The 23,765-nt window shown below is 47.3% G+C and overlaps 1 protein-coding gene across 6 annotated transcripts in view; it reads right to left on the bottom strand.

Moving 5' to 3' along the window:
• Window positions 1-1,205: 1,205 nt before the first annotated feature.
• Window positions 1,206-23,765, bottom strand: part of PRDM16 (PR/SET domain 16) — a 459,509-nt gene continuing 436,949 nt past the window's right edge. For 2 of the 6 annotated variants that reach the window (XM_083512877.1, XM_083512878.1), the window contains exons 13-17: window positions 15,519-15,688; window positions 15,088-15,262; window positions 10,866-11,096; window positions 9,208-9,382; window positions 1,206-5,493 (exon numbers count right to left, since the gene is read on the bottom strand). In XM_083512877.1, coding sequence (XP_083369003.1) covers window positions 5,359-5,493; window positions 9,208-9,382; window positions 10,866-11,096; window positions 15,088-15,262; window positions 15,519-15,688 — 886 coding nt within the window. In that variant the 3' untranslated portion in view covers window positions 1,206-5,358. The remainder of the gene's footprint in view (window positions 5,494-9,207; window positions 9,383-10,865; window positions 11,097-15,087; window positions 15,263-15,518; window positions 15,689-23,765) is intronic. The other 4 variants (XM_083512879.1, XM_083512880.1, XM_083512881.1 and 1 more) reach the window with 3 other exon arrangements.

Here is a 23,765-nt window from a genome sequence, read left to right as displayed (position 1 = left end):
TGGACCCAGACCAGGCTTTGGAAGAACATTCAAATAGCCATTCTGCCAGTGATGTGGCTTTCATCAGCCCTCCATGCTAATCTAGGAAGCAGAATACTTGACAACCGATGGGGAAGATCTCACAGCTCAGTGAAAAGCATTGACATGCAGCTGGTCACAGGTTCCAACCCTGACATCTCCAGTTTCAAAAATGGCTCTCAGGTGACAGGTGATTGGAAAGACCCCGTTCCTGAGACTGTGGAAAGTTTCTAGCCATCCAAAGGAGACAATACTGGAAAAGAAGATCAAATCTGATCCAAGGTAGCTTTGTTATATGGGGTGAAACATCTCAGAGCATCTTAGCTAAGCAGAAGAACTGAAATCACAATGTCGGTGCTCAGAAATAGCACTGCCTGAGTAAGGCTTGAAGTTAGAGGTGTTTTACCCTTATTGCCCCTCCCAACTCTACAATTCTATGATTTTATTCCTGAAATACAGGTGAGACTTATTTGGTGGCGGTGATGTCTAAAGCAACAGCAGCTAATTAAGCACGTTTGCTAAAATGTGAATCTATCCTTCTTTTTTAAAGAGCAATGTGCAAATGACCTTTTCACATTTTCCACTTTTTTGCAGATGAAGAAGTTGGAGAGACCCAACGTTCATACCGTTAGAATCTGGAATTTTCTTGCTTGGTTATTGGAAAGGCATTATCTTGGAAAATGACCTAGAAATAGCAGTTAATCTTTTAACAGCTTCAAGAGTAGCGATTGCTAAGAAATGGAAGAGAGGTCGATTCCCTACAGAAGCCGAGTAGATAGAAATGATTGGGTCTGTATTAATATGGATCAAGATAACATATTCAAAAAAGAATTTGCATAAGTCAACCATTATGCACTTTGGGGCAAAATGGGTTTTGTTTGTAATGTTCTGGAATAAGTTTAATGACAAAGTCGAACTTTTACGCTGCTCTGAATTTCTTACAATGTTATTGTACTTTAGGAAACCCTAACTACATTTTATTTGTAAAAAACTTTTGATTTATCTCAATGCATTAGTGAGCTAATAAAGCATTTAAAGGAAGGAAGGAAGGAAGGAAGGAAGGAAGGAAGGAAGGAAGGAAGGAAGGAAGGAAGGAAGGAAGGAAGAGGTGGGGGGGGGACCATTTTGCCAGAATTATCCAGGGAGAGGAGAAATAAAAAAATGTCTTTCTTTTCTTTTCTTAAGGATTTGGGGATTTTTTTTTTGCCATTGAAATTTAAAATCTGTGCTGTCAGCATAACCACCACTTTGTACACCCCAAAAATACACAATTCTGGGACATTAGGTGATACAAACAGTGGTCACCACCAGCAAGGTACTAAAACTTAAATGAATAACGATGGAGAATATTTAGTCTTTTTTCCCGCCTAGGGAGGTGAGAAAATAAAAAAAAATCTCAAAATATTATTTCTGACAAATGTCCTCTGAAAATTTTCAGTTCAGCTCAGGTGTGTCCTTTGCCCCCCTCTCTGCAAAGTCCTGACTAATTTAGGGTTGCCATATTTTGAAGAGCAAAAAAGAGGACACATTTGCCGACTTCTACTTTTAACTATGGATGTCTATGACGACTCTCATTTTACATACCCATGAAAAAGAGGATGTGTCCTGGATATAGAGGACCTATAGCAACCCTGTTACTGGAGCCATTAGGTTTTAGGAGATTTAGGGTTTTGCGGGTGTAGGTAGAAGTACTTTTTTAAAAAAAAGGCTGCCTTCCAATTTATTGACAAGACTTAAAGTTGTAAGCTTCACCCCCCCAAAAAAGCTGGATTTTAAAAGCAAAACTTGAAAATATATGAAGGATAATGCATGTGAGAAGGTACCCTGGCACCTGAAACATTTATCCAACCAATGCTCATCTTATTCAGACAACACTGGCTGAAATTAATTACTAACTTGGATCCAATTCTGAGTTGGACTTGATTGCATACAGTCCTTAAGGCACCAGCTAGACACTTAGCTTCAAGACTTGGAAATGACTTCTGGGTATTTGTGCAGGCCTGTAAAATGTTAACATGGGGCACATCTGCACTACAGATTGCAAACTGATTTAGCCATATTTCCTTTCTCCCAGGGAAACATAGCGCTGCCAGGAGACCTAGCAATCTCTTCAACAGAGTATCATCTTGACCAAACCACAGTTCCCAATATCCTTTTTGGGGGGTGGGAGGTGGGGAGCCAGGATAGGTAAACTGGAATAATAAAGCTGATCTAAGTTTATGCCGTTGTGAGAAACTCCTTTTTACAGTGCACGGGCAATTATGTAAGGAAGGGCCTGGTGCAGAGTGATCAATGGGAAAAGAAAGAGATGGGAGAGCCAACTATTTCAGAATGCAAAGTCTCCAGTATAGTCGTACCTTGGCACCCGAACATAATCGATTCCGGATGTCTGTTCGACTTTCGAAAACGCTTGAAAACCAAGGCATGCCTTCCAAATGGCTGTGGGAGTTTGTTGCACTCAAACGGAAGCCGCAGAAGCTGAGTTGAACGTTTGGGTTCCAAAGAACGCTCGCAAACTGGAACACTCACTTCTGGGTTTGTGGCGTTCGGAAGCCAAAACGTATGACTTGCAAGGCGTTCGAGAAGCAAGGTATGACTGTACAGTAACACAGAGATGGGAAGATGAGGTGGTTTCTGAAGTCAGAGCTTGATGTTATCTACAAGGTGGTGCCTTTGACTGCAATCAGTAACCATGGTTGTCTGGTTCCCTCTCTTCCTGTAATGCCGCGTAAAACAAAAATTCGGGATGTGGCACTGTCATGGTGCCACAAAGCCAGAGAAGTACAACAGGGACAGAAATAAATGCAGGATGTTGCTTATGTTGTTTCACATTCTCCCCCACCCATTAGATAATACTGGGATGGGGAGGGGAGAGAGAGAAGGAGAAACACCCATCTTAATGTTTCCTCCAGTACAATCACTTCCTGCCTGCCACAATGCAGGTGTCACCAAGCTTTGGGGAGCCGTGGGGCCCATTTGCAATCCAGAGATAACTCACAGGTGCTGCACACCCCACAAGCCAGCAGACACAACCACAGCATGCTATTGGTTACCATAGAATGCGGCTTCCAAGCTCAACTTGAAACCGGGGAGGGGATCACATGGGTAGCAGGAAGGACCTCTGTGGGCAGATGTGTGCCCACGGGCACCTCTTTGGCAACCTCTGCCCTATTGTCTAGTTCCTGCCTTGGCAGAAACTACAGGAAGACCTGAGCACCTGATAATTACCCTTCTGGCCCAAACTTACTCTAAAAACCAACCCTGTACTCTAAAAACCCCTAAACCTGGATGAACCCTAAGCAAAGCGAATGCTGGACTCACAACAATTCGGCATTAAGGTCTCAATACTATTTCTGTGACCTGGAACTTGATCTAGAGATGATTCGAAAACATTGGCACTGGACGGGTGGGAATCAGAACTGAAAATCTGCAAACAAAAATAAACAAAAACCAATCAGACACCCTCGTAATACTATTTGTCCTTGCTTTAGGAATGAGTTTAAATAGTGGTTCTGGAATATGGTGGGGAAGGTTGCCCCTTTATACTGAAGAAGTTAGGGGAGAGAGGAATAAGGCTGGCTTTGGATGGTGTTGTCTTGGGACCTTGACTTCTTGCCAACAGCCTCTCGCCAATCTGGTGCCTTTCAGATGTTTTGGACTACAATTCCCACTGTGCTGGCTGGGGCGGGTGGGAGTTGTGACCACAACATCTGGATGGCACCCGATTGGCGAAGTCTGGTGTTCTGCATGGGAGCTGATCTGGCAACAGACTTGAGGCTTCCCACCTGTTGGCACAAGACTCACGGTTTGCCCTCTGCCAGGTCTCTGTGCAAAACTCTGCTGCCACAGTCTGCAAGAGAGGTTGCCAGCCCATCCCTGGGTGGGAAACAAAAATTGTGGAGCTGGACCCTAGCAAGATGCTTTGATTGATGCCCCCAGGCCCCACTTTAAGAACCCCAGGAGTGGCCCCGATCCACACCTGTGTCGAAGCTGCTGTCAAAGTTCCACTGAAAGCGCAACTGCGAGGCAGATTTGGCAATCTGGCAGACCAAAACAAGCAAACAGAGGAGTTCAAAGGGAAGCAAAGGGAATTTCAGTAAGACTTGCAACGCTTCTCGGGTCAGAGGGAAGGAGGGTCTGTACGCCCCATTTATCAGAGGAGCTGATTTTGTTCTCCCCACCACCACAAAGTCCAGAACCTTAACTACTTCAAGCTATAGAGGAGTAATTCTGTTCTCTGGCTGTGCAACAGGAGAGGGAAATTACATAGCACCTCTCTTGCCCATTTTTACAGGCTGTTTTCCATCACAAGGAGAACCTGGGCAGGTGGGATAGTGAAGGCCATACACAAAGTTTCCTTCCACAGCCCCAGCTGCTCCTCAACTCAGCGTCAGAACTTCACATAATGCGTGGCTTGTTCCACACATTATGCTGAACACAGCTATCAGCGTGTGTGTGGAAAATTGTGACTTGCACACAGACTGTACACTCCTTGATTGTTACATGTGAATAACCGTACAAGACTACAGCTCAGTAGATGTGCACCCTGGGCCAGAAAGACTGTGCACTCACTGTCGAACGTAACGTGTGAAAACCCCTCAAGAGAAGTGGCAATGGGTGGCTGTAAACCGGAGTTACAGAGGTTTTTTTTTCCTTTAAAAAAGTGTGCCAACAAGCTTTCCAAAAGGCAACCACTGGGGGACAAGAGAGGTTATTACCCACAGAGAGGCCATCCGAAGAAGGGTTTACACAATGCACATAAGATGAGGGAAAGGAACTTGACACCTTTTTCTTTTTCTTTTAAAGAGGGGGAAGGAAGCAAACGAAATTCAACAGAAGTCCTAATCTCAGCAGAACTCCAGTGACTTCATTAGAATGGGACCTGGCCTAGAACGTCGTTTTCTTCTTCTTAGCAGAACTGGATACGAGGGTCAAAGGACTTCATGTGGGGTAGTTTACAAGGAGGTTTTTGCTGGCTCAGCAACACGGTCTGTAACGTGAGAGGGTGGGGCACGACTGGATTTGCTAACGACAAATGCACCTGGTCTCCCCCCCCCTCCCAGCCCAATGGAGGAAGCAAGTTTCACTCCTGGGGTGTACTATGCATCAGACAGATGGCAGGCCCCCGGGTCTGCTGCGGTGGTGGTTTCCTAGGTCGGACGAAACAGGGAACGAGCTGTCCGTGGTGGGTTCCTTCTCCCGGTGGTGGGTGGGTGGGTGAGCCCCAAGGGCTTCCTGTCCAGTCCTCCGCTGCTGACCAGAAGGTCTGAGAGGGGAGACGTGTGGCACCTCGGCCTCCTTGCTTGGGATCTCGGGCCGGGCACCTTCTCCTCCAGCCTCTCAGAGATGACCGACGGCGCTGAAGCCTCCTGGCTCAGAAGCAGCACCTGCCATGTTCAACCAAGCATCCAGAGAGTTCTGGGAAGAAGGATGGAGGGGAGTGTTCTCAGAAAGGGACAACATCATTGCATAAGCCTAAGGGGGGGAAGAGAAGAAAAACACAGCGAGGGAAAGAGGGCATCAATACATGCTGGTCAGATCTTTGTCAGCAAAGAAAAGTGTGTGTGTGTGTCAGGATTCTAAGAAAGGCAGTGCAGTGCAGTGGTTAGAGGGCTGGGCTGAGACCCGGAAGCCCAGGTTTGAAATCTCTCACTCAGCTGTGAGGCTTACTAAGGGGGCACAGTCTCTCAGCTTAGGCTACCTCACAGGGTTGTTGTGAGGACGAAATAGTAGAAGAGGAATGACGCACACCACCTTAAGCTCCTTAAAGTAAAGGCGGGGCATAAATGTAGTCATGATAAACAAATGTCACCCCCATTCACTTCAAGGGACTTTGGTGCAAGAGCACTTTTCCGGAAGGTGCACCATGTTTTTGCATGGGACTATGGCAGCAAGCACTGTGCTCTCCAGATGTTCCCGGACTTCAAGAGTTGTGTCTGGCATTCTTCACGCTCAGAATATATCCCTGCTGGCTTGTAGCCAACCAAGTCCTACTCAGAGTAGTCTCACTGGAATCAATAGACCTAATTGGGTCATGCCTGTTAATGTCAGTGGGTTTCTTTTGAGCAGGGCTAGTGCTGAAAGTGGGTTAAACCACAGAGCCTAGGGCTTGCCGATCAGAAGGTCGGCGGTTCGAATCCCTGCGACGGGGTGAGCTCCCGTTGTTCGGTCCCTGCTCCTGTCAACCTAGCAGTTCGAAAGCACGTCAAAGTGCAAGTAGATAAATAGGTACCACTCTGGTGGGAAGGTAAACGGCATTTCCGTGCGCTGTTCTGGTTCGCCAGAAGTGGCTTAGTCATGGTGGCCACATGACCCGGAAGCTGTACGCCAGCTCCCTCAGCAAATAAAGCAAAATGAGGGCCGCAACCCCAGAGTCGGCAATGACTGGACCTAATGGTCAGGGGTCCCTTTACCTTTACCTAGCACTGAATGCAACCCAGAGAAGGGAACGGGCACGAGCGCCCAAGGTCTCTTAATTCTTATGCATCTACTCTGATTAAATCTCAGTGACGGCCAAGGTTGTCTCCCATGAACTCAAGCCCATATGGCCAAGAGATGATGGGAGTTGCAGTTCAGTAGCCTCTTGAATGTGCCACGTTGGCTACCCTTGCTTTTGGGGTGGGGTGAGATGGGAAATCAGAATGGCTCAATGTATACATCTCATCCTCTGGCATCCTTATGTTTCAGTTCCCTCACTTCCTGACTGAGGTTGCCCCCTTGCCTCGAACCAAATAATTGATTGGATCAATAGGGAAGGGGATGACCTGCCTCCCACCTGCTCTGGTGGCCATGCCCATTTTTAAGCCACACTCGCCACTTCTGGCATGCAGCCTCTGGGGGCTTGGAAGGTGGCAATGTGACCCTTGAGCCCCCCCTCGAGATGGCAATGTCACCACTTGCTTCCAAATGTGGTAAGTGAACACTGCCTCAATGGGAAGGGGGGAGGCACCCAACTCATTTGTGCTGAGTGGGGCATCCCTGGACCTCTGCCCCCTGATGGCACCACTGCTTGAACTGGATGGGTTCTTAGGCTGTCCTTGCTCTGGAATCCAGGGGGAGAGGGTTTTTTTTTCATAGAAACTGTAGAGTTGGAAGATACCGCCAAGGGCCATCTAGTCCACCCCCCCTGCAATGAAGGAATCGCAGTTAAATAATCCCTGACACATGGCCATCCAACCAGAGGATGCTGTTTCCACCAGACTGATTGGTCTGAATCAGTATCAGAAAAGTGTGGTCAGGGGAAACAATGTCCTGTGTTCTCCATCCTACTGAGATCCAATAACAAATGTTGACCATGGAATCCAGGGAGATGAGTGCAGGATTCCTCACTAGGAAAAGAGGAGGATGGACCTCAGAGTGAACAGTAAAAAGGTTTAGGTTTGGGAAAGGAAATCCTGTGTTCTCCCTCCTTCTCAGCTCTACTGCCTTGGGCCAAATCACAATTCTGTGGCGGTGTTGGTGTATATACCATTGTAGCAAAGCAACAACAGGAGCCCTCTGTAAAACCAAGACTGAAATTGCAGGGAAACAGGAACAGAGAACACAAAGTCCATAAAAAATTAGTAGGTTTTTAGCATATTAGTATTAAAAAGACAAAGACAAAGAGACATGCATGGAAACAGGAAATGAGACCTCCCTCTCTTTCTCAACAAAGAAGAACATGATAATTAAGTTTCCCACACAAAACAAAAGTAGGGGAACTTGAGGTTCTCTGCAGCTACTGACAGGGAGGGTCTTTCCTACAGATGGCTTAAACAGCAATTCTATCTTCCCAGGTAAAAACCTTCATAACTGCAGTTCTCAGGAGAAAGGCTTGGGGGAGCTGTGAGAGAGAATTTTCACAGACCTCAAATCTCCCCAGGATCAGGGATGCTTTGACAGGGTGAATGAATACTGGGGTTGTGTTGCATAGGGACCATCTTCAAAGTAAACCCACTGCAATGAAGAACGTAGACTTGTTCATTTCAATGGGTCTTATCTGAGCAGAACTCAGCTGGCTGCAACCCGCAAGACCACCACCCAAATTTGTACATGTATCGATGCAGAGGGTGGTCTTCAAACAAGTTGAGAAGGTGGGCAGCTGGGCTCTCAACAGAACTTTGCAGTTTGCAAAGCAATGTTTCTTGAGTTTAAGAAAAGAGTGGTGATGTGAGAGGCAGTTGAAAGGATCTCTACCACCTCACCAATGCATTCTTGCTTCTTCCTTTTTCAAGGCGAGGAGTGGCAAGCTATGGCAGTATGAAACAAGTGCTGGGTTGAACCTGTTTCTCCATAATTCAACAGCCAGTGAGCATCTTGGTCTCTCTAAAGCAGTGCTGGAGAAGCAATGGTCCTCCAGAAGTGGTTGGACACCCATGGGCCTCAGCAAGCATGGGTAATGACAAGGGATGATAGGAGTTTTATTCCAGCAACATCTGGAGGGCCACAGATTCTCCACCCATGACCTACAGCAGGAGTAGGCAAGGTAGTGACCTCCTGGTTTGCTTGGGTTACAACTCCCTTCATCCACAATCAACAGGGGTGATGGAGGCTGGTATCCAAAAACATCTGGAGGGGACCACATTGGCTGGTCCTGCTCCACAGCCTTCTGTATTCCTTCTAGCTGCTAGCATTTCATGTGATCTAGTGCAGAAACAGCCAAGTGGCTGGAAGGAATTTTGAAGGATGTGGTAAGACAGGGAGGTTTGCTGGCTGCTAATTGCACTTGGCAAGTTCTTGGACTTATTAAAAAAGTGAAATAAAAACCCCCACCACCAAACCATCTACCCAAGGCTACCTCTCCTGTAAGTAAGGTATGCAACCTACCCCACCACCGAGAAAAAGACCCTCAAAATTTCTAGCAACTCATGTCCATGTTTGATGCATTTTCTTGGTACCGCTCCCCACAGCAAATCTTCAAAACACTGGCTCAGGCTATAAAACCCGAGAGAAATTGGCCGTGCAGGTTGACCCATTTGTCCTTCCCACCATCGCCTCTGAGGTCAGAGTGGTAGGCAACCCAACCCATAACTCCTGATGAAAACATGCCCCTATAATGTTTTGCGGGACCTGCCACTGCTTGGCTGCGAGTACCCAGTGTTGGCCATTGCTCATGGGGACCTTCAGCGAGGAAAGGAAACCAAACGGGCTGAACCCCCTTCGTCACCACGAGAGGGAAAACTGCGGAAAATACCCCAAGGGTACACCTACCTGATTTTTAGCCTGCCTGTACAGAGTCTGTTTTATTGCCTCAGAGTCTAAGGTGGGGTTATACACATCTTTAACTTCAAAAGCTTCCTCGGACGCCTTGCGTAGATCCAGCCCCTTCCCAAACTGCGGTAACTGCTCCAAATCTAACAGGCCGGCTTCGTCCTCCTCAACACACCTGTACCAATGACCAGGAGGGGAGGGGAGGGGTGGACCTGTTAGCGCATCTGACTGTTCACAAACGGGGCCAAGGTGAGCGTCGCCAAACCCGGGCAGGGGCTGACAACATGCACAAACCGTGGAGGAGCTGCCCGGAAGCTACATGCAGGACGTGTTAAAGAGAGAGGGACACACACAACACACACACACACACACACACACACACACACAGAGAGAGAGAGAGAGAGAGAGAGAGAGAGAGAGAGAGAGAGAGGCAGGCACATGGACGGACAGACGAGGGGCTTGCAAATGACACCGAGGAACAAGCAAAGCATGGCGTGGGCATGGCCGTGTGAGCTTGGATCGCACGCCGTCTCACTGGCATGTGGTGCTGCATGCGCCATTTGGTCTCACTGCCCAGCTGAGGAGCTCTCCCTGGAGATGCCTCAAAGGGGTTCTCAGTGCCTGCCCTGGCCCTGCTATACAATGCAACCCTTGGGATTCTCCCTAGACCCCATTGCTCCTGCTATTGCCCTACCACCACCAAGTGCTTCTGCTTGGCGGGATTGTGTCCTTGCACTCTGATAATGCCTCTTGCTTGCTTGTATGGGGGGTGTGTCAGCACCAGCTGGTGCCCATCCAGATGGTAGGGTGGAAGGTGGGGAGGTCAACAGCAGGTGGCGCCAGAGCCAACGACAGGCCGAGCCAAACAGTTCTAGAGTTGTAGAACTCCCTGCCGAGTTCTACAAAGGGCAGCACTGAGACCAAGGAAGAGGAAGCTGTGTGTGTGTGTGTGTGTGTGTGTGTGTGTGTGTGTAGCTGAAAGTTATGGACTTCATAATGGAGACAAAAGAGTCCAAAAGGCCCCCTCTAGGCTCTGGAGCACCTAGTTCCCTCAGGGCAACGCCATTGTGAGGAGCAAAAACAGCAAAGGCCTCACCAACCGCAGGTGAAATATAGCGAGCATAGAGGGTTTCAGACACTGCCATGCTCTTGATGAGTGGATTGAGCCTCACAGTCTTTCCTGAAAAATGCTGGGTGATCCATACTACACTTGACTATGCCTTATTTCCCAGCCGTGTGTGTGTTTGCGTGAGGTTGAGAGTTCTCATCCATGCTGGGAGGGACACAAGCTAGAGGGGACCTTAGACATGCCTGCCAGGGCATACAGGGACCCATGGGAACTGCACTTCCCATGATCCCCGGATGCCTTGGATGAAGCAGACATGCATAAAGGTGTCCAAGGGCTCTCTCTGCAACCTGCGGAAGCTTGCACGGGATGCTGATGATGTTTTGTAGCTTTGCCTGTCACCGCAGCTCAAGGCTAATGCTGAGAGCTGAGCTAGACTCCCTTCATTGCAGAGGTACCGATGCACCTCTAGGGCGGATGCTATAGCCACGCCAAATGGATGGTTCACGATCCCCCCCCCACGACTTGCCAATGAGGGGTGGGAAAAGCAGGCGTTCCCCCCACCACACACTGAAAGTCCTGTCCCACCCACCTTCGGGTGCGGTCAAAACTCATGGTAAGGGACGTGGCCTCTTCATCTTCCTCATCCTCATACCCTCCTTGCGGCTCTGTCGTCGGCGATGCCGTCTCGTCCTGTGACTTCCCTGTCAGGCTGTCATCGTCTTCCTCTTCCAGTTCTTCCTCCTCCTCGTCGACATCCTCCGTTTTGTCATTTGTGAGGCCATGGCACTGGGAGTTGCCATCAGCATTCTGGATTTCAGGCCTGTGGGTTGCAAGTGCAAAGGTTTTGGAGGGGGGTTGTGGTAAACAGAGAACAAAGATGACTTTCAGTTTGAGAGTCACGCCCATCTTTGTAAAGGTGCTTTTCGGCTGCTGGGTTATAAGAAATATGCTAGGACATTTTCTCATCCACATGCCTTCTTAACCTCTGCTCCTTTGAGAATGTCTTATGTCCAGGAAAGTAAAAAGGTAAAGGTAAAAGACCCCTGGGCAGTTAAGTCTAGTCACAGGTGACTCTGGGGTTGCGTCGCTCATCTCACTTTCAGGCCGAGGGAGCCAGTGTTTGTCCACAGACAGCTTTCCAGGTCATGTGGCCAGCATGACTAAACCGCTTCGGGCACAACAGAACACTGCGACAGAAACCAGAGCATACAAAAACACTGTTTACCTTCCCGCCACAGTGGTAACTATTTATCTACTTTGACTGGCGTGCTTTCAAACTGCTAGGTTGGCAGGAGCTGGAACAGAGCAACGGGAGCTCACCCCGTCATGCGGATTTGAACTGCCAACCTTCCAATTGGCAAGTCCAAGAGGCTCGGCGGTTTAGATCACAGCGCCGCCCACGTCCCATGCTTTTTACCCGGAACGTACATGTCCCACCGCCTACAGCTTCATGGGCTACAACTGAGCGCACTCCTTATAGCATCCCAGGTACTAATGGATCTACTTTTAGGGAGAGGCATACTGGGGCTCCCTTGTGCCTCTGAAGTCAGGAGAGACCATGGACCAGAAACTCAAAAAGTTTGCTTTTTGTCGCTTTCTGCATTCGCCAGTGACCCCCCCCCCCCGTGACTATCAGGGTCAGGTCTGCTCTGTTCTGCCTCCCCTCCTCCACCTTGGTGCAGTCTGTCTTCTTCCCTCCTCCCTCAGTTTGCTGCTTTCCCTTCTGCCTCCCCCATGCCAGTGTGGTGTAGTGGTTAAGAGTGGTAGACTCATAATCTGGGGAACCGGGTTCGCGTCTCCGCTCCTCCACATGCAGCTGCTGGGTGACCTTGGGCTAGTCACACTTCTTTGAAGTCTCTCAGCCCCACTCACCTCACAGAGTGTTTGTTGTGGGGGAGGAAGGGAAAGGAGAATGCTAGCCGCTTTGAGATTCCTTCGGGTAGTGATAAAGCAGGATATCAAATCCAAACTCTTCTTCTTCTTCTTCTTCCATTCCCTCCTCTAACTCCTCACCCACTCTCATTCTTTCTCCCCCCCCCCAAACTCCACTGGGTGCTCCACTCAAACATCTAACAGTGCCATTAGGAAAAGGGGCAGCTGCAGTGGCCCCTGCTGGTGACCAAATTTCTCTGCCAAGGAGCCCAGAACAGCCTGCACACTTTGCCCGGCTGCCCTAAGCAGTGGAAAAGCTGCTGGGAGACTTCGTAGCAGGTGGGCTCCTAGTCACTCTGACCAAGAGTGAAGAGACACACTTTTTGCACCTCTTTGGGTCTGTGCCCTTGGTGGGCCGACTTGAGCAGTCCATAGGTACACCCCTGCTTTTAAGGCTCTTCTCTTTACCTGGGCTTTTGGCCCTTAATTTGAAAGGATTGGAACTGTGGCTTCTTTTAGTGGGTAGGATAACTAAGTCCTGCCTTTTATCTGTATAGCTGGGCCTGTTTGTTTTTTTAGATTTTAACTTGGCTGCTCTTAATTGTCTTCCATGGTGTTTTTTTTTAAATAATCTTGATTTCCACATTAAACATCACACACAATCAAACACATTGTTCTGTTGTGAAAGAAAAAGAATGTACACAAAAAGAAAATAGAAAAACAAGAAAAAAGATGGGGGAAAATGGGAAGAAAGTTTAACAAAGTTAAATTGTATTTAATGTTAAGTTGCTTCCAGTCCCTTGGTGAGAAAAGCAGCAGCAGCAACAACAACAATTTGCACGGTGTTTGAGATTGCCATAGTATACTTAAGGCACTATGGAAAACTTTTATTTCCCAGGGATCTTCACTGATGCTCTGAAATGGCCCATATTCTAAGCTGGATGGAAATGACACTCAATCGATATAACACAGCTGAGCTGGAGAAGTTCACAGCCCATGCCAGGTAAATAAGGAACTTGAATGACATCACTCATTTCAAAGTTCTGTATGCTTGGCTGACTATAAACCCAGCGCTGACAGCTTGCCATGCTTAATTCAGATGATATCTTTGCCACAGGCCCACCAGGATCCAGGAACAACATTGTCCCAGACAGAAAATAAGCATCGACCCTCAAGAGCCATCAGAAATGCCGTGATTAGTGTCTGACTTGGGGGCCCCACTCCAAACATGGAATTCTTGATGCAAAAAACCCACACAAATTAAGTATTTTTTTCTTTCTTTCTTAAATGTCCATGTTCACATTACATGGCATTTGGAAAGATCAGAATAGCCTGATCGTAATTGCAACTGGCACTGCCTAGTAGGATGGAGAGAGTGTGTGTATTTGAGTGCAGGGTACAAAAAGGACCCTATTTATTTCTTCTCTTGGTCTGTAAGCAGATTAAATATCTCCCCCAGTCAATGTGAGGTTTAAAAAAATTAAGGGTAGGGAGCACACAAGCTTCCTGTGAGCCCTGCATCTCATCACGTAGTCTAAACAAGCTCAGAAGCTGCTTGTAATTTAAAAACAACAACAACAAAAACCCACACATACGAAAGCCAGGTCCCCCCAATTTCATTCTCCCTAGAGATCAATTATGCCAGTCTGCTGAGGATTCCACCTCTAATTTGGTATCAATTTGTGTGTGTTTGCAACTAACGTGGAAAGATTCCTGATTTTCCACCAAAACTCCATCCTTGACTTTTCAGGGTTTCCTTTTCTCATTTAGATCTAAAGCACGAAGTTTTAAAAGCAAACTATTTCACAGGGATTTTGTTTTGTTTTGGTACTGAATGAGATTGCCATATTTTCCTCTTGGCTGCAAGGAGATCAAAGCCAGTGCTGGTGTCCGTCTCCTGCCTAAGCCTGTTGTATCAAGCTACTAAGATGCTCCGAATCCATTCTAAGGGAATGGGGCAGTGGGTAAAGGTCACATTCAGCAGCCCTGAGTTACTGTGGCAGGGAGGTCCATACATGCTGAAATCTAAAAGTCAAATTAGCAGTAATGTTTATACAAGGTGAGGCTGAGGAAACCATTTTCTTATAGGTCGTGGAATCTGATTCCCGACACTCACAAATAAATCCTTGTACAGTGGTACCTCGGGTTACAGATGCTTCAGGTTACAGACTCTGCTAACCCAGAAATAGTACTTTGGGTTAAGAACTTTGCTTCAGGATGAGAACAGAAATTGCGCGGCGGCAGTGGGAGGCCCCATTAGCTAAAGTGGTATCACCTTAAGAACAGTTTCAGGTTAAGAATGAATTAAGTTCTTAACCCGAGGTACCACTGTATTCAGAAATCTAGCATGTCAATCTTTTTCCTGAAACACTATTTTCTATGTGTGAGGATTTTTTACTCCCTTTTTTTATGAAGGAGCACTTATGTGAGCCCCCACCTGAAGTCTGTAGTGAAGCAGCTCGGACATGCTCTATCACCGCACTGTAGAACTGGGTTGTAAATATCAAACTAAGTCAGAAGTGCACTATAATTATAACGCAAGCAATCCATTTCCATAAGGCTGTTTCCTAATTCCTTTAAGCTCTTCCCCCAAAATCCTTGCAGATGTCTGCTGAGGTTGTTACTGTCACCATAGTGAATGTACAAAGTTATCTTAGATCGGGTTTTCCCACACTTGGATCTCCACCTGTTTTTGAACTACAGTTCCCATCATCCCTGACCACTGGTCTTGCTAGCTAGGGATGATGGGAGTTGGAGTCCAAAAACAGCAATACAGGTGCTCTACCTCTGAGCTAGGCTAGCCACCCCGCTTCCCAAAATTAATGTCTAACCAAATGGCCCCTTCCCCATTGTGAGGGTAGCCTCTGATTCTGACCCGGAAGCTCACAATTCATACTCTCCCAGCTCCATCACTAAAAGCACGTTGAAACTCAACTCACCTTTTATCAGCTAAGCCTGACGATTGGTTCATCTCGCTATTTGCAATAAAGTTTCTGATTTCGGAGAAATAGGAGTCTTCCTTCTCATCTAAAAGTGCATGGTTGTCTGATTCTGAGGTCGGCGAGGAGGCGTTGGTCCCCAGGTGGTTCGTGATGACGCCTGTGTGCTGGCTCACTGCGGTGCCGGAAGAGAACAGGCGCACATTAAATAGAGGACTCCTTCAAGCAGAGGAATGTCCTCTGTAAAGAAGGACACACGATCAGTCTAATGAATGAAAACAAGCCAAATTGACCTGGGAACAACACTTATCCAAAGATCGCGTCATTGGGTTCTCTGCCTCTGAAAAAGTGTTTAAAAAGCGGTCGGTGGTGGGAAAATCAAGGCTGGCATTTCACTCGTACAATTCTGGGCCTGCGCCGTTCCCCATTACCTGGCACACTCTCGTGTTCGTGCTTTTTCAGGTGTCGGTCGAGATTGGTCTGCTGGCCGAAGCAGCGATTACACAGGTGGCACTTGAATGGCTTCTCCTTGTTGTGGATGTTTCGGACGTGGCGCTGGAGGTTGGATGAAATGCTGAAGGACCGGTCGCAATATTTACATCTGGAGAGGGAAAGAAGAAAGACCATGTGGGGGAAAACCCAGTAACACGGGAATAAAAGAAGTTGTCTGCAATGGTTGGTTCTCGGGGGGCAAAAGGAAACAGTTCGTTAGCTGTGGTTCCTGCATTTCAGGGACTTGGATTAGATAACCCTTAAGGCATGGGTAGGCAAACTAAGGCCCGGGGGCTGGATCTGGCCCAATCATCTTCTAAATCTGGCCCGCAGACAGTCCAGGAATCAGCCTGTTTTTACATGAGTAGATTGTGTGCTTTTATTTAAAATGCATCTCTGGGTTATTTGTGGGGCATAGGAATTCATTTATTCCCCGCCCCCCAAAAAAATATAGTCTAGCCCCCCACAAGGTCTGAGGGACAGTGGACTGGCCCCCTGCTGAAAAATTTTGCTGACCCCTGCCTTAAGGGCTCCCTTTCAACTCTACAATTCTATGAGTTCCTGGGGTGGTGGTCCTTGAGAGGGCCTAAAATGTGGTGGCCCTCAGACTCTGGAACACACTCCCCTCCGCAGTTCATCTGAACTCACTACTGCATACATTTTGACGTCAGTTGCACCTTTTTGCCCAAGCTTTTGAAGGTGGACGGTATTACCCCAATTCATTTTTTTAAAGCTACACATAACCCTCCCTGGAATCCCATGCTGGGCAACGGCTGCATAGAACTAAATAAACAAGCAATCACACTTGTTGCTAGGACCCCAGTGGGAGGCAATCTCCTTTCATTTGCTGACTGTTGCTTTTACGATTATTACGTGCTGTGATATTTGTTTGTTTTGGTTGTGGGGGGGCGAGCCTTATTGATACTACAATTATTTTACTGTCGGCCATTTTGAATTGTGCAGAAGTATAAGTAGAGAAGCTTACAAAAATAGCTCAACGAATAAAAACAAGGCCAAACCACGCAATAAAAGGGAACGATAAACTACCAACAACTTAGGTTGGCACCTGAATAATTTACTATGGTAATAATTACAAGAAGTTCCTGCAACAAAATGGAGTGCTCCTGTACAAGGTTCCAGCCAACCACGCCTTGTTTTGGGATACTCCATTCCACCCTTTTCTCAGTTTTGTGGGGTTTCCTTTCCCTTCTAAGACTCGGCCCTTATTGGGCTGTTTTGGGGTTTCCTCCCACTTTGGGTTTTTTCTTTCTCTCTCCAAAGATATTAGTGCTTCTGCAAACCTTGAGGTTTGGCTAAACAGGGACCCAAAATCTGATTGATTGTGATGATGGTGATGACCTCCCCCTTTCTCCTAGGAGCTCAAGTTGGTGTACAGTGGTACCTCGGGTTACAGACACTTCAGGTTACATACGCTTCAGGTTACAGACTCCGCTAACCAAGAAATAGTACCTCGGGTTAAGAACTTTGCTTCAGGATGAGAACAGAAATCGTGTGGCGGCAGCGTGGCAGCAGTGGGAGGCAGGGGCGCCGACTTATAAAAAATATTGGAGGGGCCCATACCGGGGTCCATACTGGCGGCAGGATGGCAGTGGTGCTTTTGCATGCAAGAACCGGCCTGCCCTCCCCAGGCTTCGTGCCGGGAGGCGGCCACCCCCTCCTACCAACGTCACCTTAGCCGAACCCAGAAAAAAAGCCCCGCTCCGGCGGCGGGAACTCCTGTCCCCTCCATTCTCCCCTCACCCCGGTCCCTCGCCAGTGACGAATACGCCGTTCCTCGGCCCCGCGGCTCCATTCCTTTCTAAAGTCCCGCCGCTGGGGGTCTTCCTCTGACTGACCGACCTGCCCGCCCCTTCTCAGGAGCTCCCGGTCACTTTGGGAGGCGCGCGACGGAGTCCCCTGCGTGGTTTTTGGCAAGGTGCCTAATAATTTTCTTAAATTATTGGGGGGGCAGAGCCCCCCAAACGAATTTTTGAGGGGGCTCGGGCCCCCTCAGGCCCCATGGAGTCGGCGCCTATGGTGGGAGGCCCCATTAGCTAAAGTGGTGCTTCAGGTTAAGAACAGTTTCAGGTTAAGAACGGACCTCCAGAACGAATTAAGTATGTAACCAGAGGTACCACTGTACATTGCTCTCCCCCTCCTCAAAACAACCCTACAAAGTAGATTAGGCTTAGAGTTGGTGAGCAGCCGAAGGTCACCCAGCGAGCTGCATGGTCGAGAAGGGATTTGAACATCACACTAGTGCCGGGAAGAACTGAATTTGTTACGGCTACTGTAGCTGCTAATATTGGAGTTGAGACGGTTAACGATGGCAGCTGCAACAAGCAGAGGTACCAATCTTGGCCCGGGAAGGTTTGTGAGGCTGAATTCAATTGAACTGAATTTTATTATTTCGGTCACAGACCAGTTCCAGCCCACATGCAATATCAAGGAAGTCATAAAACACGATAAGGATACATTTGAATTTCCAACTAGGTATAACAGGGACAATACAGATATGTTCTTGTTGTTGTTTAGTCGTTTAGTCGTGTCTGACTCTTCGTGACCCCATGGACCAGAGCATAGCAACAGTTAATATATATATAAATTAAAAGCTTTATAAAAGTCACTAACATATAACCTAAAATTATCATTTAAAACCTTAATCATTACGATAGCACAGCTTGTTCCCTATGTTTTATGGCAATCGCACAGAATTTGGCTACCCTTAATGTGATCTCAGGATCTTTGTCCTCTACCAGGGATTTTAGACAGGTTTGTGAGGCTTGTAAAAAACTCTCATGTGCAAGATCTCCAGACTTCCTGAAGAGGGCAGCATTGGGGCACCCAAAAACGGAATTGGGATTTTAGTGCCTGTTGAAGTCAAGCTTTGTTCCTTCCTTGGAGGCTTCCCCCTCTCCGCCAACAGGACTCCTTATTAGATTTGCTAGCACTTGTATCCTTCAGCCTATTGATGCAGAGTACACAGAGTTTGTTTTCTTAAAAATAAACTTTCAAAGGAGGGGAGCAATTGTCACAATTCTACATTATGCAGACAGCACATACTTTCCAAATGCACTACAGCTGGGACTGAGACTAAAAATATCTCCCCTATTATTTTTGGAAACAGCGGATATACATTTATGAAACACCCTCCTTTTTGTTTTGTTTTTTTGGACCCCGCATTCAGCTTGTGATTTGCTGGCTTTGGAAAACGAGCTGGACTCAAGGTGTTACATGTCACAAAACACTGTCATTAAATCCTCCATTCTGAGGGGAAGGCAGGCTTGCTGAAAAGCAGAGTCATTTCAAATATTTCTGGAGGTGGTGTTGGCAACTTTTAGGGGCATAATAGGAAATCACAATTTCAGAACACAGCTTAACCCTGGCTTGGCCTCACTGAGCCATAGTCTAAGTAAGCCACGGTTTCTGGGCTTTAGACATCATGGGAAACTGTGGTTTGTTTAAAAGTGGAAATGGAAGCTTCTGAACATGACGCTTCGCAACCATGAGGTGCAGCAGGAGAACACGTGAACCTGAGGCACATAAAAGCTTGTTAACATAGTGAGAAACCATGGTTTCCTATTACATCTGAACTAGGCTACAGTGGACAGGGACTCTCAAAGCATGTGGTCTGCAACACAGGGAAAGCCGTTGCTATCGGCCTTCAACAGAAACACACAGGTGTGTATCCAGTCCTACTCAGAGTGAAACGGGTGGATGTGGCTAACTTAGGCCAATTAATTTCAGTTGGTCTACTTGGAGTAAGACTTACGACTTGGCCATGCAAATATAATGTTTCGAGTGTGTTTTAAGCGCATTATACAGATGTGACACTAGATGGGGATGGTGAGCTTATGGCAATTTCAATATATTTTTAAAAATGCTTTTTTTTTTTTTAAAAAAAAAGCATTTCCACAGTGTTTTTAATATGCGTCTAGATTCCACCACAGTGGCTACAAACCACATGCCCTATACCCCAAAGCTCCTAGTCAACCAATCGTCCTGGTCACATCCCTGCTCTGCCATGAAGCTCAATGGGTGACCTTGAGCTAATCACTGCCTCTCATCCTAACCTGCCAAAAGATTGGGCTACTTGTGACCCTTATCGTCCCTTCCAACTCTAAAATTTCACAATTCTATGAAATATATTTCCACCGTATCTGTAGCTGAGATCTACGTCTCTTTCCTTTCTGGGCTACCAAATTCCTGGAACTGTAAGGACTTTGGGAAACCTTTGAGTCACACCTCTGTTCCCGACAACAGGAGTGAGGAGCCTCCTTCATTCCTGGGGTGGGTTTAAAACGGAACAGAAAATATGAAAAGACGTTCTAGCTTCTTTAAGAGACAAAAAAAGGTACGCAGGTCAGGATCCAAGGGTCCGTCACCTATATTATTTGCTGGCACCGGGTGCCATTTAAAGCATATTTTCCTGTTCCTTTTGTTAAAAAAATAATAATTGATGACTTCAAAGAGCCTTGTGCAAATTAAGAAAAAGCAGCCATTGCCTGTCTGTTCCGCAAGTCTTTGAAAAGTTACTCTAGACAGCCCCTTGCTTGAGCTGTGAGTGAAGGGCACAGAAGTTAGGATACAGAGTTTAGATAATTACCTTGCTTAAAAATATCAAAACCAGAGGAAGATGTTAAGAAGGCTGTATCTCACAGCTGAGCATACAAGGAGTGAGGGAAAACAGTTATTGGGTTATAGGAGTTCTCAGAGGGGTCACTGTGCTGCTTTTAATCACTGACCTAGACAAAGAGAGGGGCTGGCTTTGCATTCAGAGAAGCAGGAGGCCTGAGCTAAAACTTCACAATTTCATGAACAGTTTCGGAAATCTTTCCCATTCTCAAGTTCTTCCTGAACTGTTGGGGGAGAATTTCCAGTCCTCCCCTGGAGAGGATGTGGAGATAGGGTCTACCCCAGATTTGCCACCCATGAATTCAAGATGCAACTGTGGACCCAGTTTCAACAGAGTTTGATATTATCTTAATCTAATTGCAGGAAGCAATGGGGCTTAGCCCCTACTTTTCCTCACCTAGACCAATAGACATAGGAAGATAGGAAGCTACCGTGTATCGGTCAGTCTAGCTCAGGACTGACCACTCTGACTGGCAGTGGCTTTCCACACTTTCATATGGGAGCTGAATTCTACCTGGAGAACAGATGTTCTACCACTGAGCTATGGCTTCCTCCACCCCCACCAATGTATTAGCTGGGGTTGATGTTGAGTTGTAGACTTTGGAGAACACCAGCTTGCAGAATGCCGCTGTTGGGAATCTCCCTGTCTTTCTCTTTATTCATTTGCTTTAATTGGTTTCTCTCTCTCTCCAATTGATACAGAACATTGCGTTGCCATTGAGCATGCTCACACATCATTGACTTTTTGAGATTTGCTTCTTCTTCGGAGAGGGGATACTACTGCAAACCTGGCCAGGGACATCTGGAGGGTTGTAGTTTCTCCCACCTTTGCCTATACACATTTGCCAGGGAGTACACCACAGTGAAGTCAAAGAATTATAGAATTGTACAATTGGAAGGAACCGCAAGGGTCATCCAGTCCAACCCCCTGCAATGCAGGAATCTCAGCTAAAGCATCCATGACAGATGGCTATTATTATTATTATTATTATTATTATTATTATTATTATTATTATTATTATTATTATTATTACTTATATCCCGCCTGTCTGGCCGGGCCTCCCCAGCCACTCTGGACGGCTTCCAACACAATATTAAAAACACAATAAAACACCAAACATAAAAAACTTCCCTAAACAGGGCTGCCTTCAGATGTCTTCTAAAAGTCAGACAGTCGTTTGTTCCTTTGACATCTGATGGGAGGGTGTTCCACAGGGTGGGAGCCAGTACCAAGAAGGCCCTCTGCCTGGTTTCCTGTAACTTCGCTTCTTGCAGTGAGGGAACTGCCAGAAGGCCCTCAGCGCTGGACCTCAGTGTTTGAGCTGAACGATGGGGATGAAGACACTCTTTTGGGTATACTGGGCCAAGGTCATTCAGGGCTTTCAAGGTCAGCACCAACACTTTGAATTGTGCTCGGAAACGTACTGGGAGCCAATGCAGGTCTTTCAGGACAAACCTCTGCTCAAAAACCTCCAGAGACATCGGTGGGGTTTACATCAGAGTAGAATCATCAGAGCTGGAAGGGAACACAGGGTTCACCAACTCCCTGCAACTCAGGAGCCACAGCTGAGGAATCCATGGTAGTAAACATGCCCAGGATTGCCCTGGGAATTGGGATTGGAGCAAAGTTCATCAACTCAGCTCTGCTTTGCTTGCCCTGAAGTTCACGCTCACTCACAGTCAGGTGCTTGATTAATCTCTTCAGATTAAATGGGTCAACAAAGGAACTACTTAAGCAGATGAAGGGCGGGGGGGGGGAATGGTCCAAATATATGAGCTAGAACCTAGCAATGGGCTTCTTCCTGCCCAGGCTAAGCCAGAACGTTATCCAAGGAGCCATTTGTTTTGCTAAAATTAGAAGCCAAGATTGCGAAAAGAAAAAAACAACCCAACAGTGGCCCTTGCTCTTTGCAAAATGCCACCTTCCCTCTCCGGAGTGCCATTACTATGCAGGATTGCCCAGAAGTCAAACCTTGATTGCTAAAAAATAATAAAAATGCACAGACTTTCCCCAACCCCGTTTCTGGGAGAGGACCAGACCAAATACAACTTTATTTTGCTAACTTATGCTAAGTATCAAAGTCTCCTTTTTTGGAAGAAAAATGGACTGAACAAGCTGTGAATGATCTGATGTGTGCTTTGGGCTCCGGACAAGGGAACACGGCAGCATTCATCTCATTCAAAGAGCAACAGTCCAACAGACAGATTGGAAGAGCGGGGAGCGGGGAAGCAACTGCAGAATGCGCATGGGGGCGAGGCAGTGGCCGTGGAAGCAGGTCTTGACCAAAATGAAAAATAAAACTAAAAACCCTATCGCAGAGCTGAAAGCTCCCATGAGGACAGGGGCAGGGCTTTGGGGTGAAAACTGAAGACCTCGCTCTGCTGATGGAGAAGGAGGCTTCCCCAAATGCAACAGGGCCAGCTGAAAACATTTTAAAGTAACTGACACATGTCAAGTATACTCTATCCCTGACCAAGGTCCCCAGGATTCTCAGAGGCCCCAAGGTGTGCCTGAAAACCAGACACTCTTTTGTGAGTCCCATACTATGAGCATTGGGACGCCAGTGGCACTGTGGGTTAAACCACAGAGCCTTGGGCTTGCCGATCAGAAGGTCGGTGATTTGAATCTCCGCAATGGGGTGAGCTCCCGTTGCTTGTCCCTGCTCCTGCCAACCTAGCAGTTCGAAAGCACATCAAAGTGCAAGTAGATAAATAGGTACCGCTCTGGCGGGAAGGTAAAACGGCGTTTCCATGCGCTGCTCTGGTTCACCAGAAACGGCTTAGTCATGCTGGCCACATGTCCCGGAAACTGTACGCCGGCTCCCTCGGCCAGTAAAGCGAGATGAGCACCACAATGCCAGAGTCGGTCACGACTGGACCTAATGCTCAGGGGTCCCTTTACCTTTACTATGAGCATTTGGACACTCTTTTCATCGCCAGATCCTTTGCTTCTAACACTGTTTCTAGTGTTACAAATTTTGGGTGCCTCCTCCCCTCTGCCAAGCCCAGAGGGTCCCAGGCACTCACCCAGGGTCTATGTTCCTTTGGAGAATTGAGGCATGGCGGAGACTGCCGTAGCTTTAAGAAATATTGTTTATTCATCTATTTACACCTTCAGTCTGCATGGAAGGAGTCCGGCTCTTACAGCATGGTCCTTTCAAGAGGGGCTTGTTCCCTACAGCAGTGCGGCCCTGAAGTCCAAGGCATCTCTCCCAGCCAGACAGGCCCAGGCTTCCTCAACCTCGGCCCTCCAGATGTTTTGAGACTACAATTCCCATCATCCCTGACCACTGGTCCTGCTAGCTAGGGATCATGGGAGTTGTAGGCCAAAAACACCAGGAGGGCCGAGGTTGAGGAAGCCTGCTTTAGCCAATCTGCCCAAGGTGGATCCCAGTCTTTCTTCTTCCTTCTTCTTCCTCAAACACCTTGCTAAAAACTCTCTTCTCCTGTTACCTCACACCCAGTTACCCTGATGGCAACCTTCCAAACCCCCAGTCTCTGTCCACACCTCAGGGAAAGTGGGGAGGACACTTCTCTTGCATTGCCAATGG

This window comes from Podarcis liolepis (assembly GCF_965112155.1).
Source record: "Podarcis liolepis genome assembly, chromosome: 7".
In the NCBI taxonomy this organism is placed as follows: Eukaryota; Metazoa; Chordata; class Lepidosauria; order Squamata; family Lacertidae; genus Podarcis; species Podarcis liolepis.
This window is presented reverse-complemented; position numbering and strand designations above follow the sequence as displayed.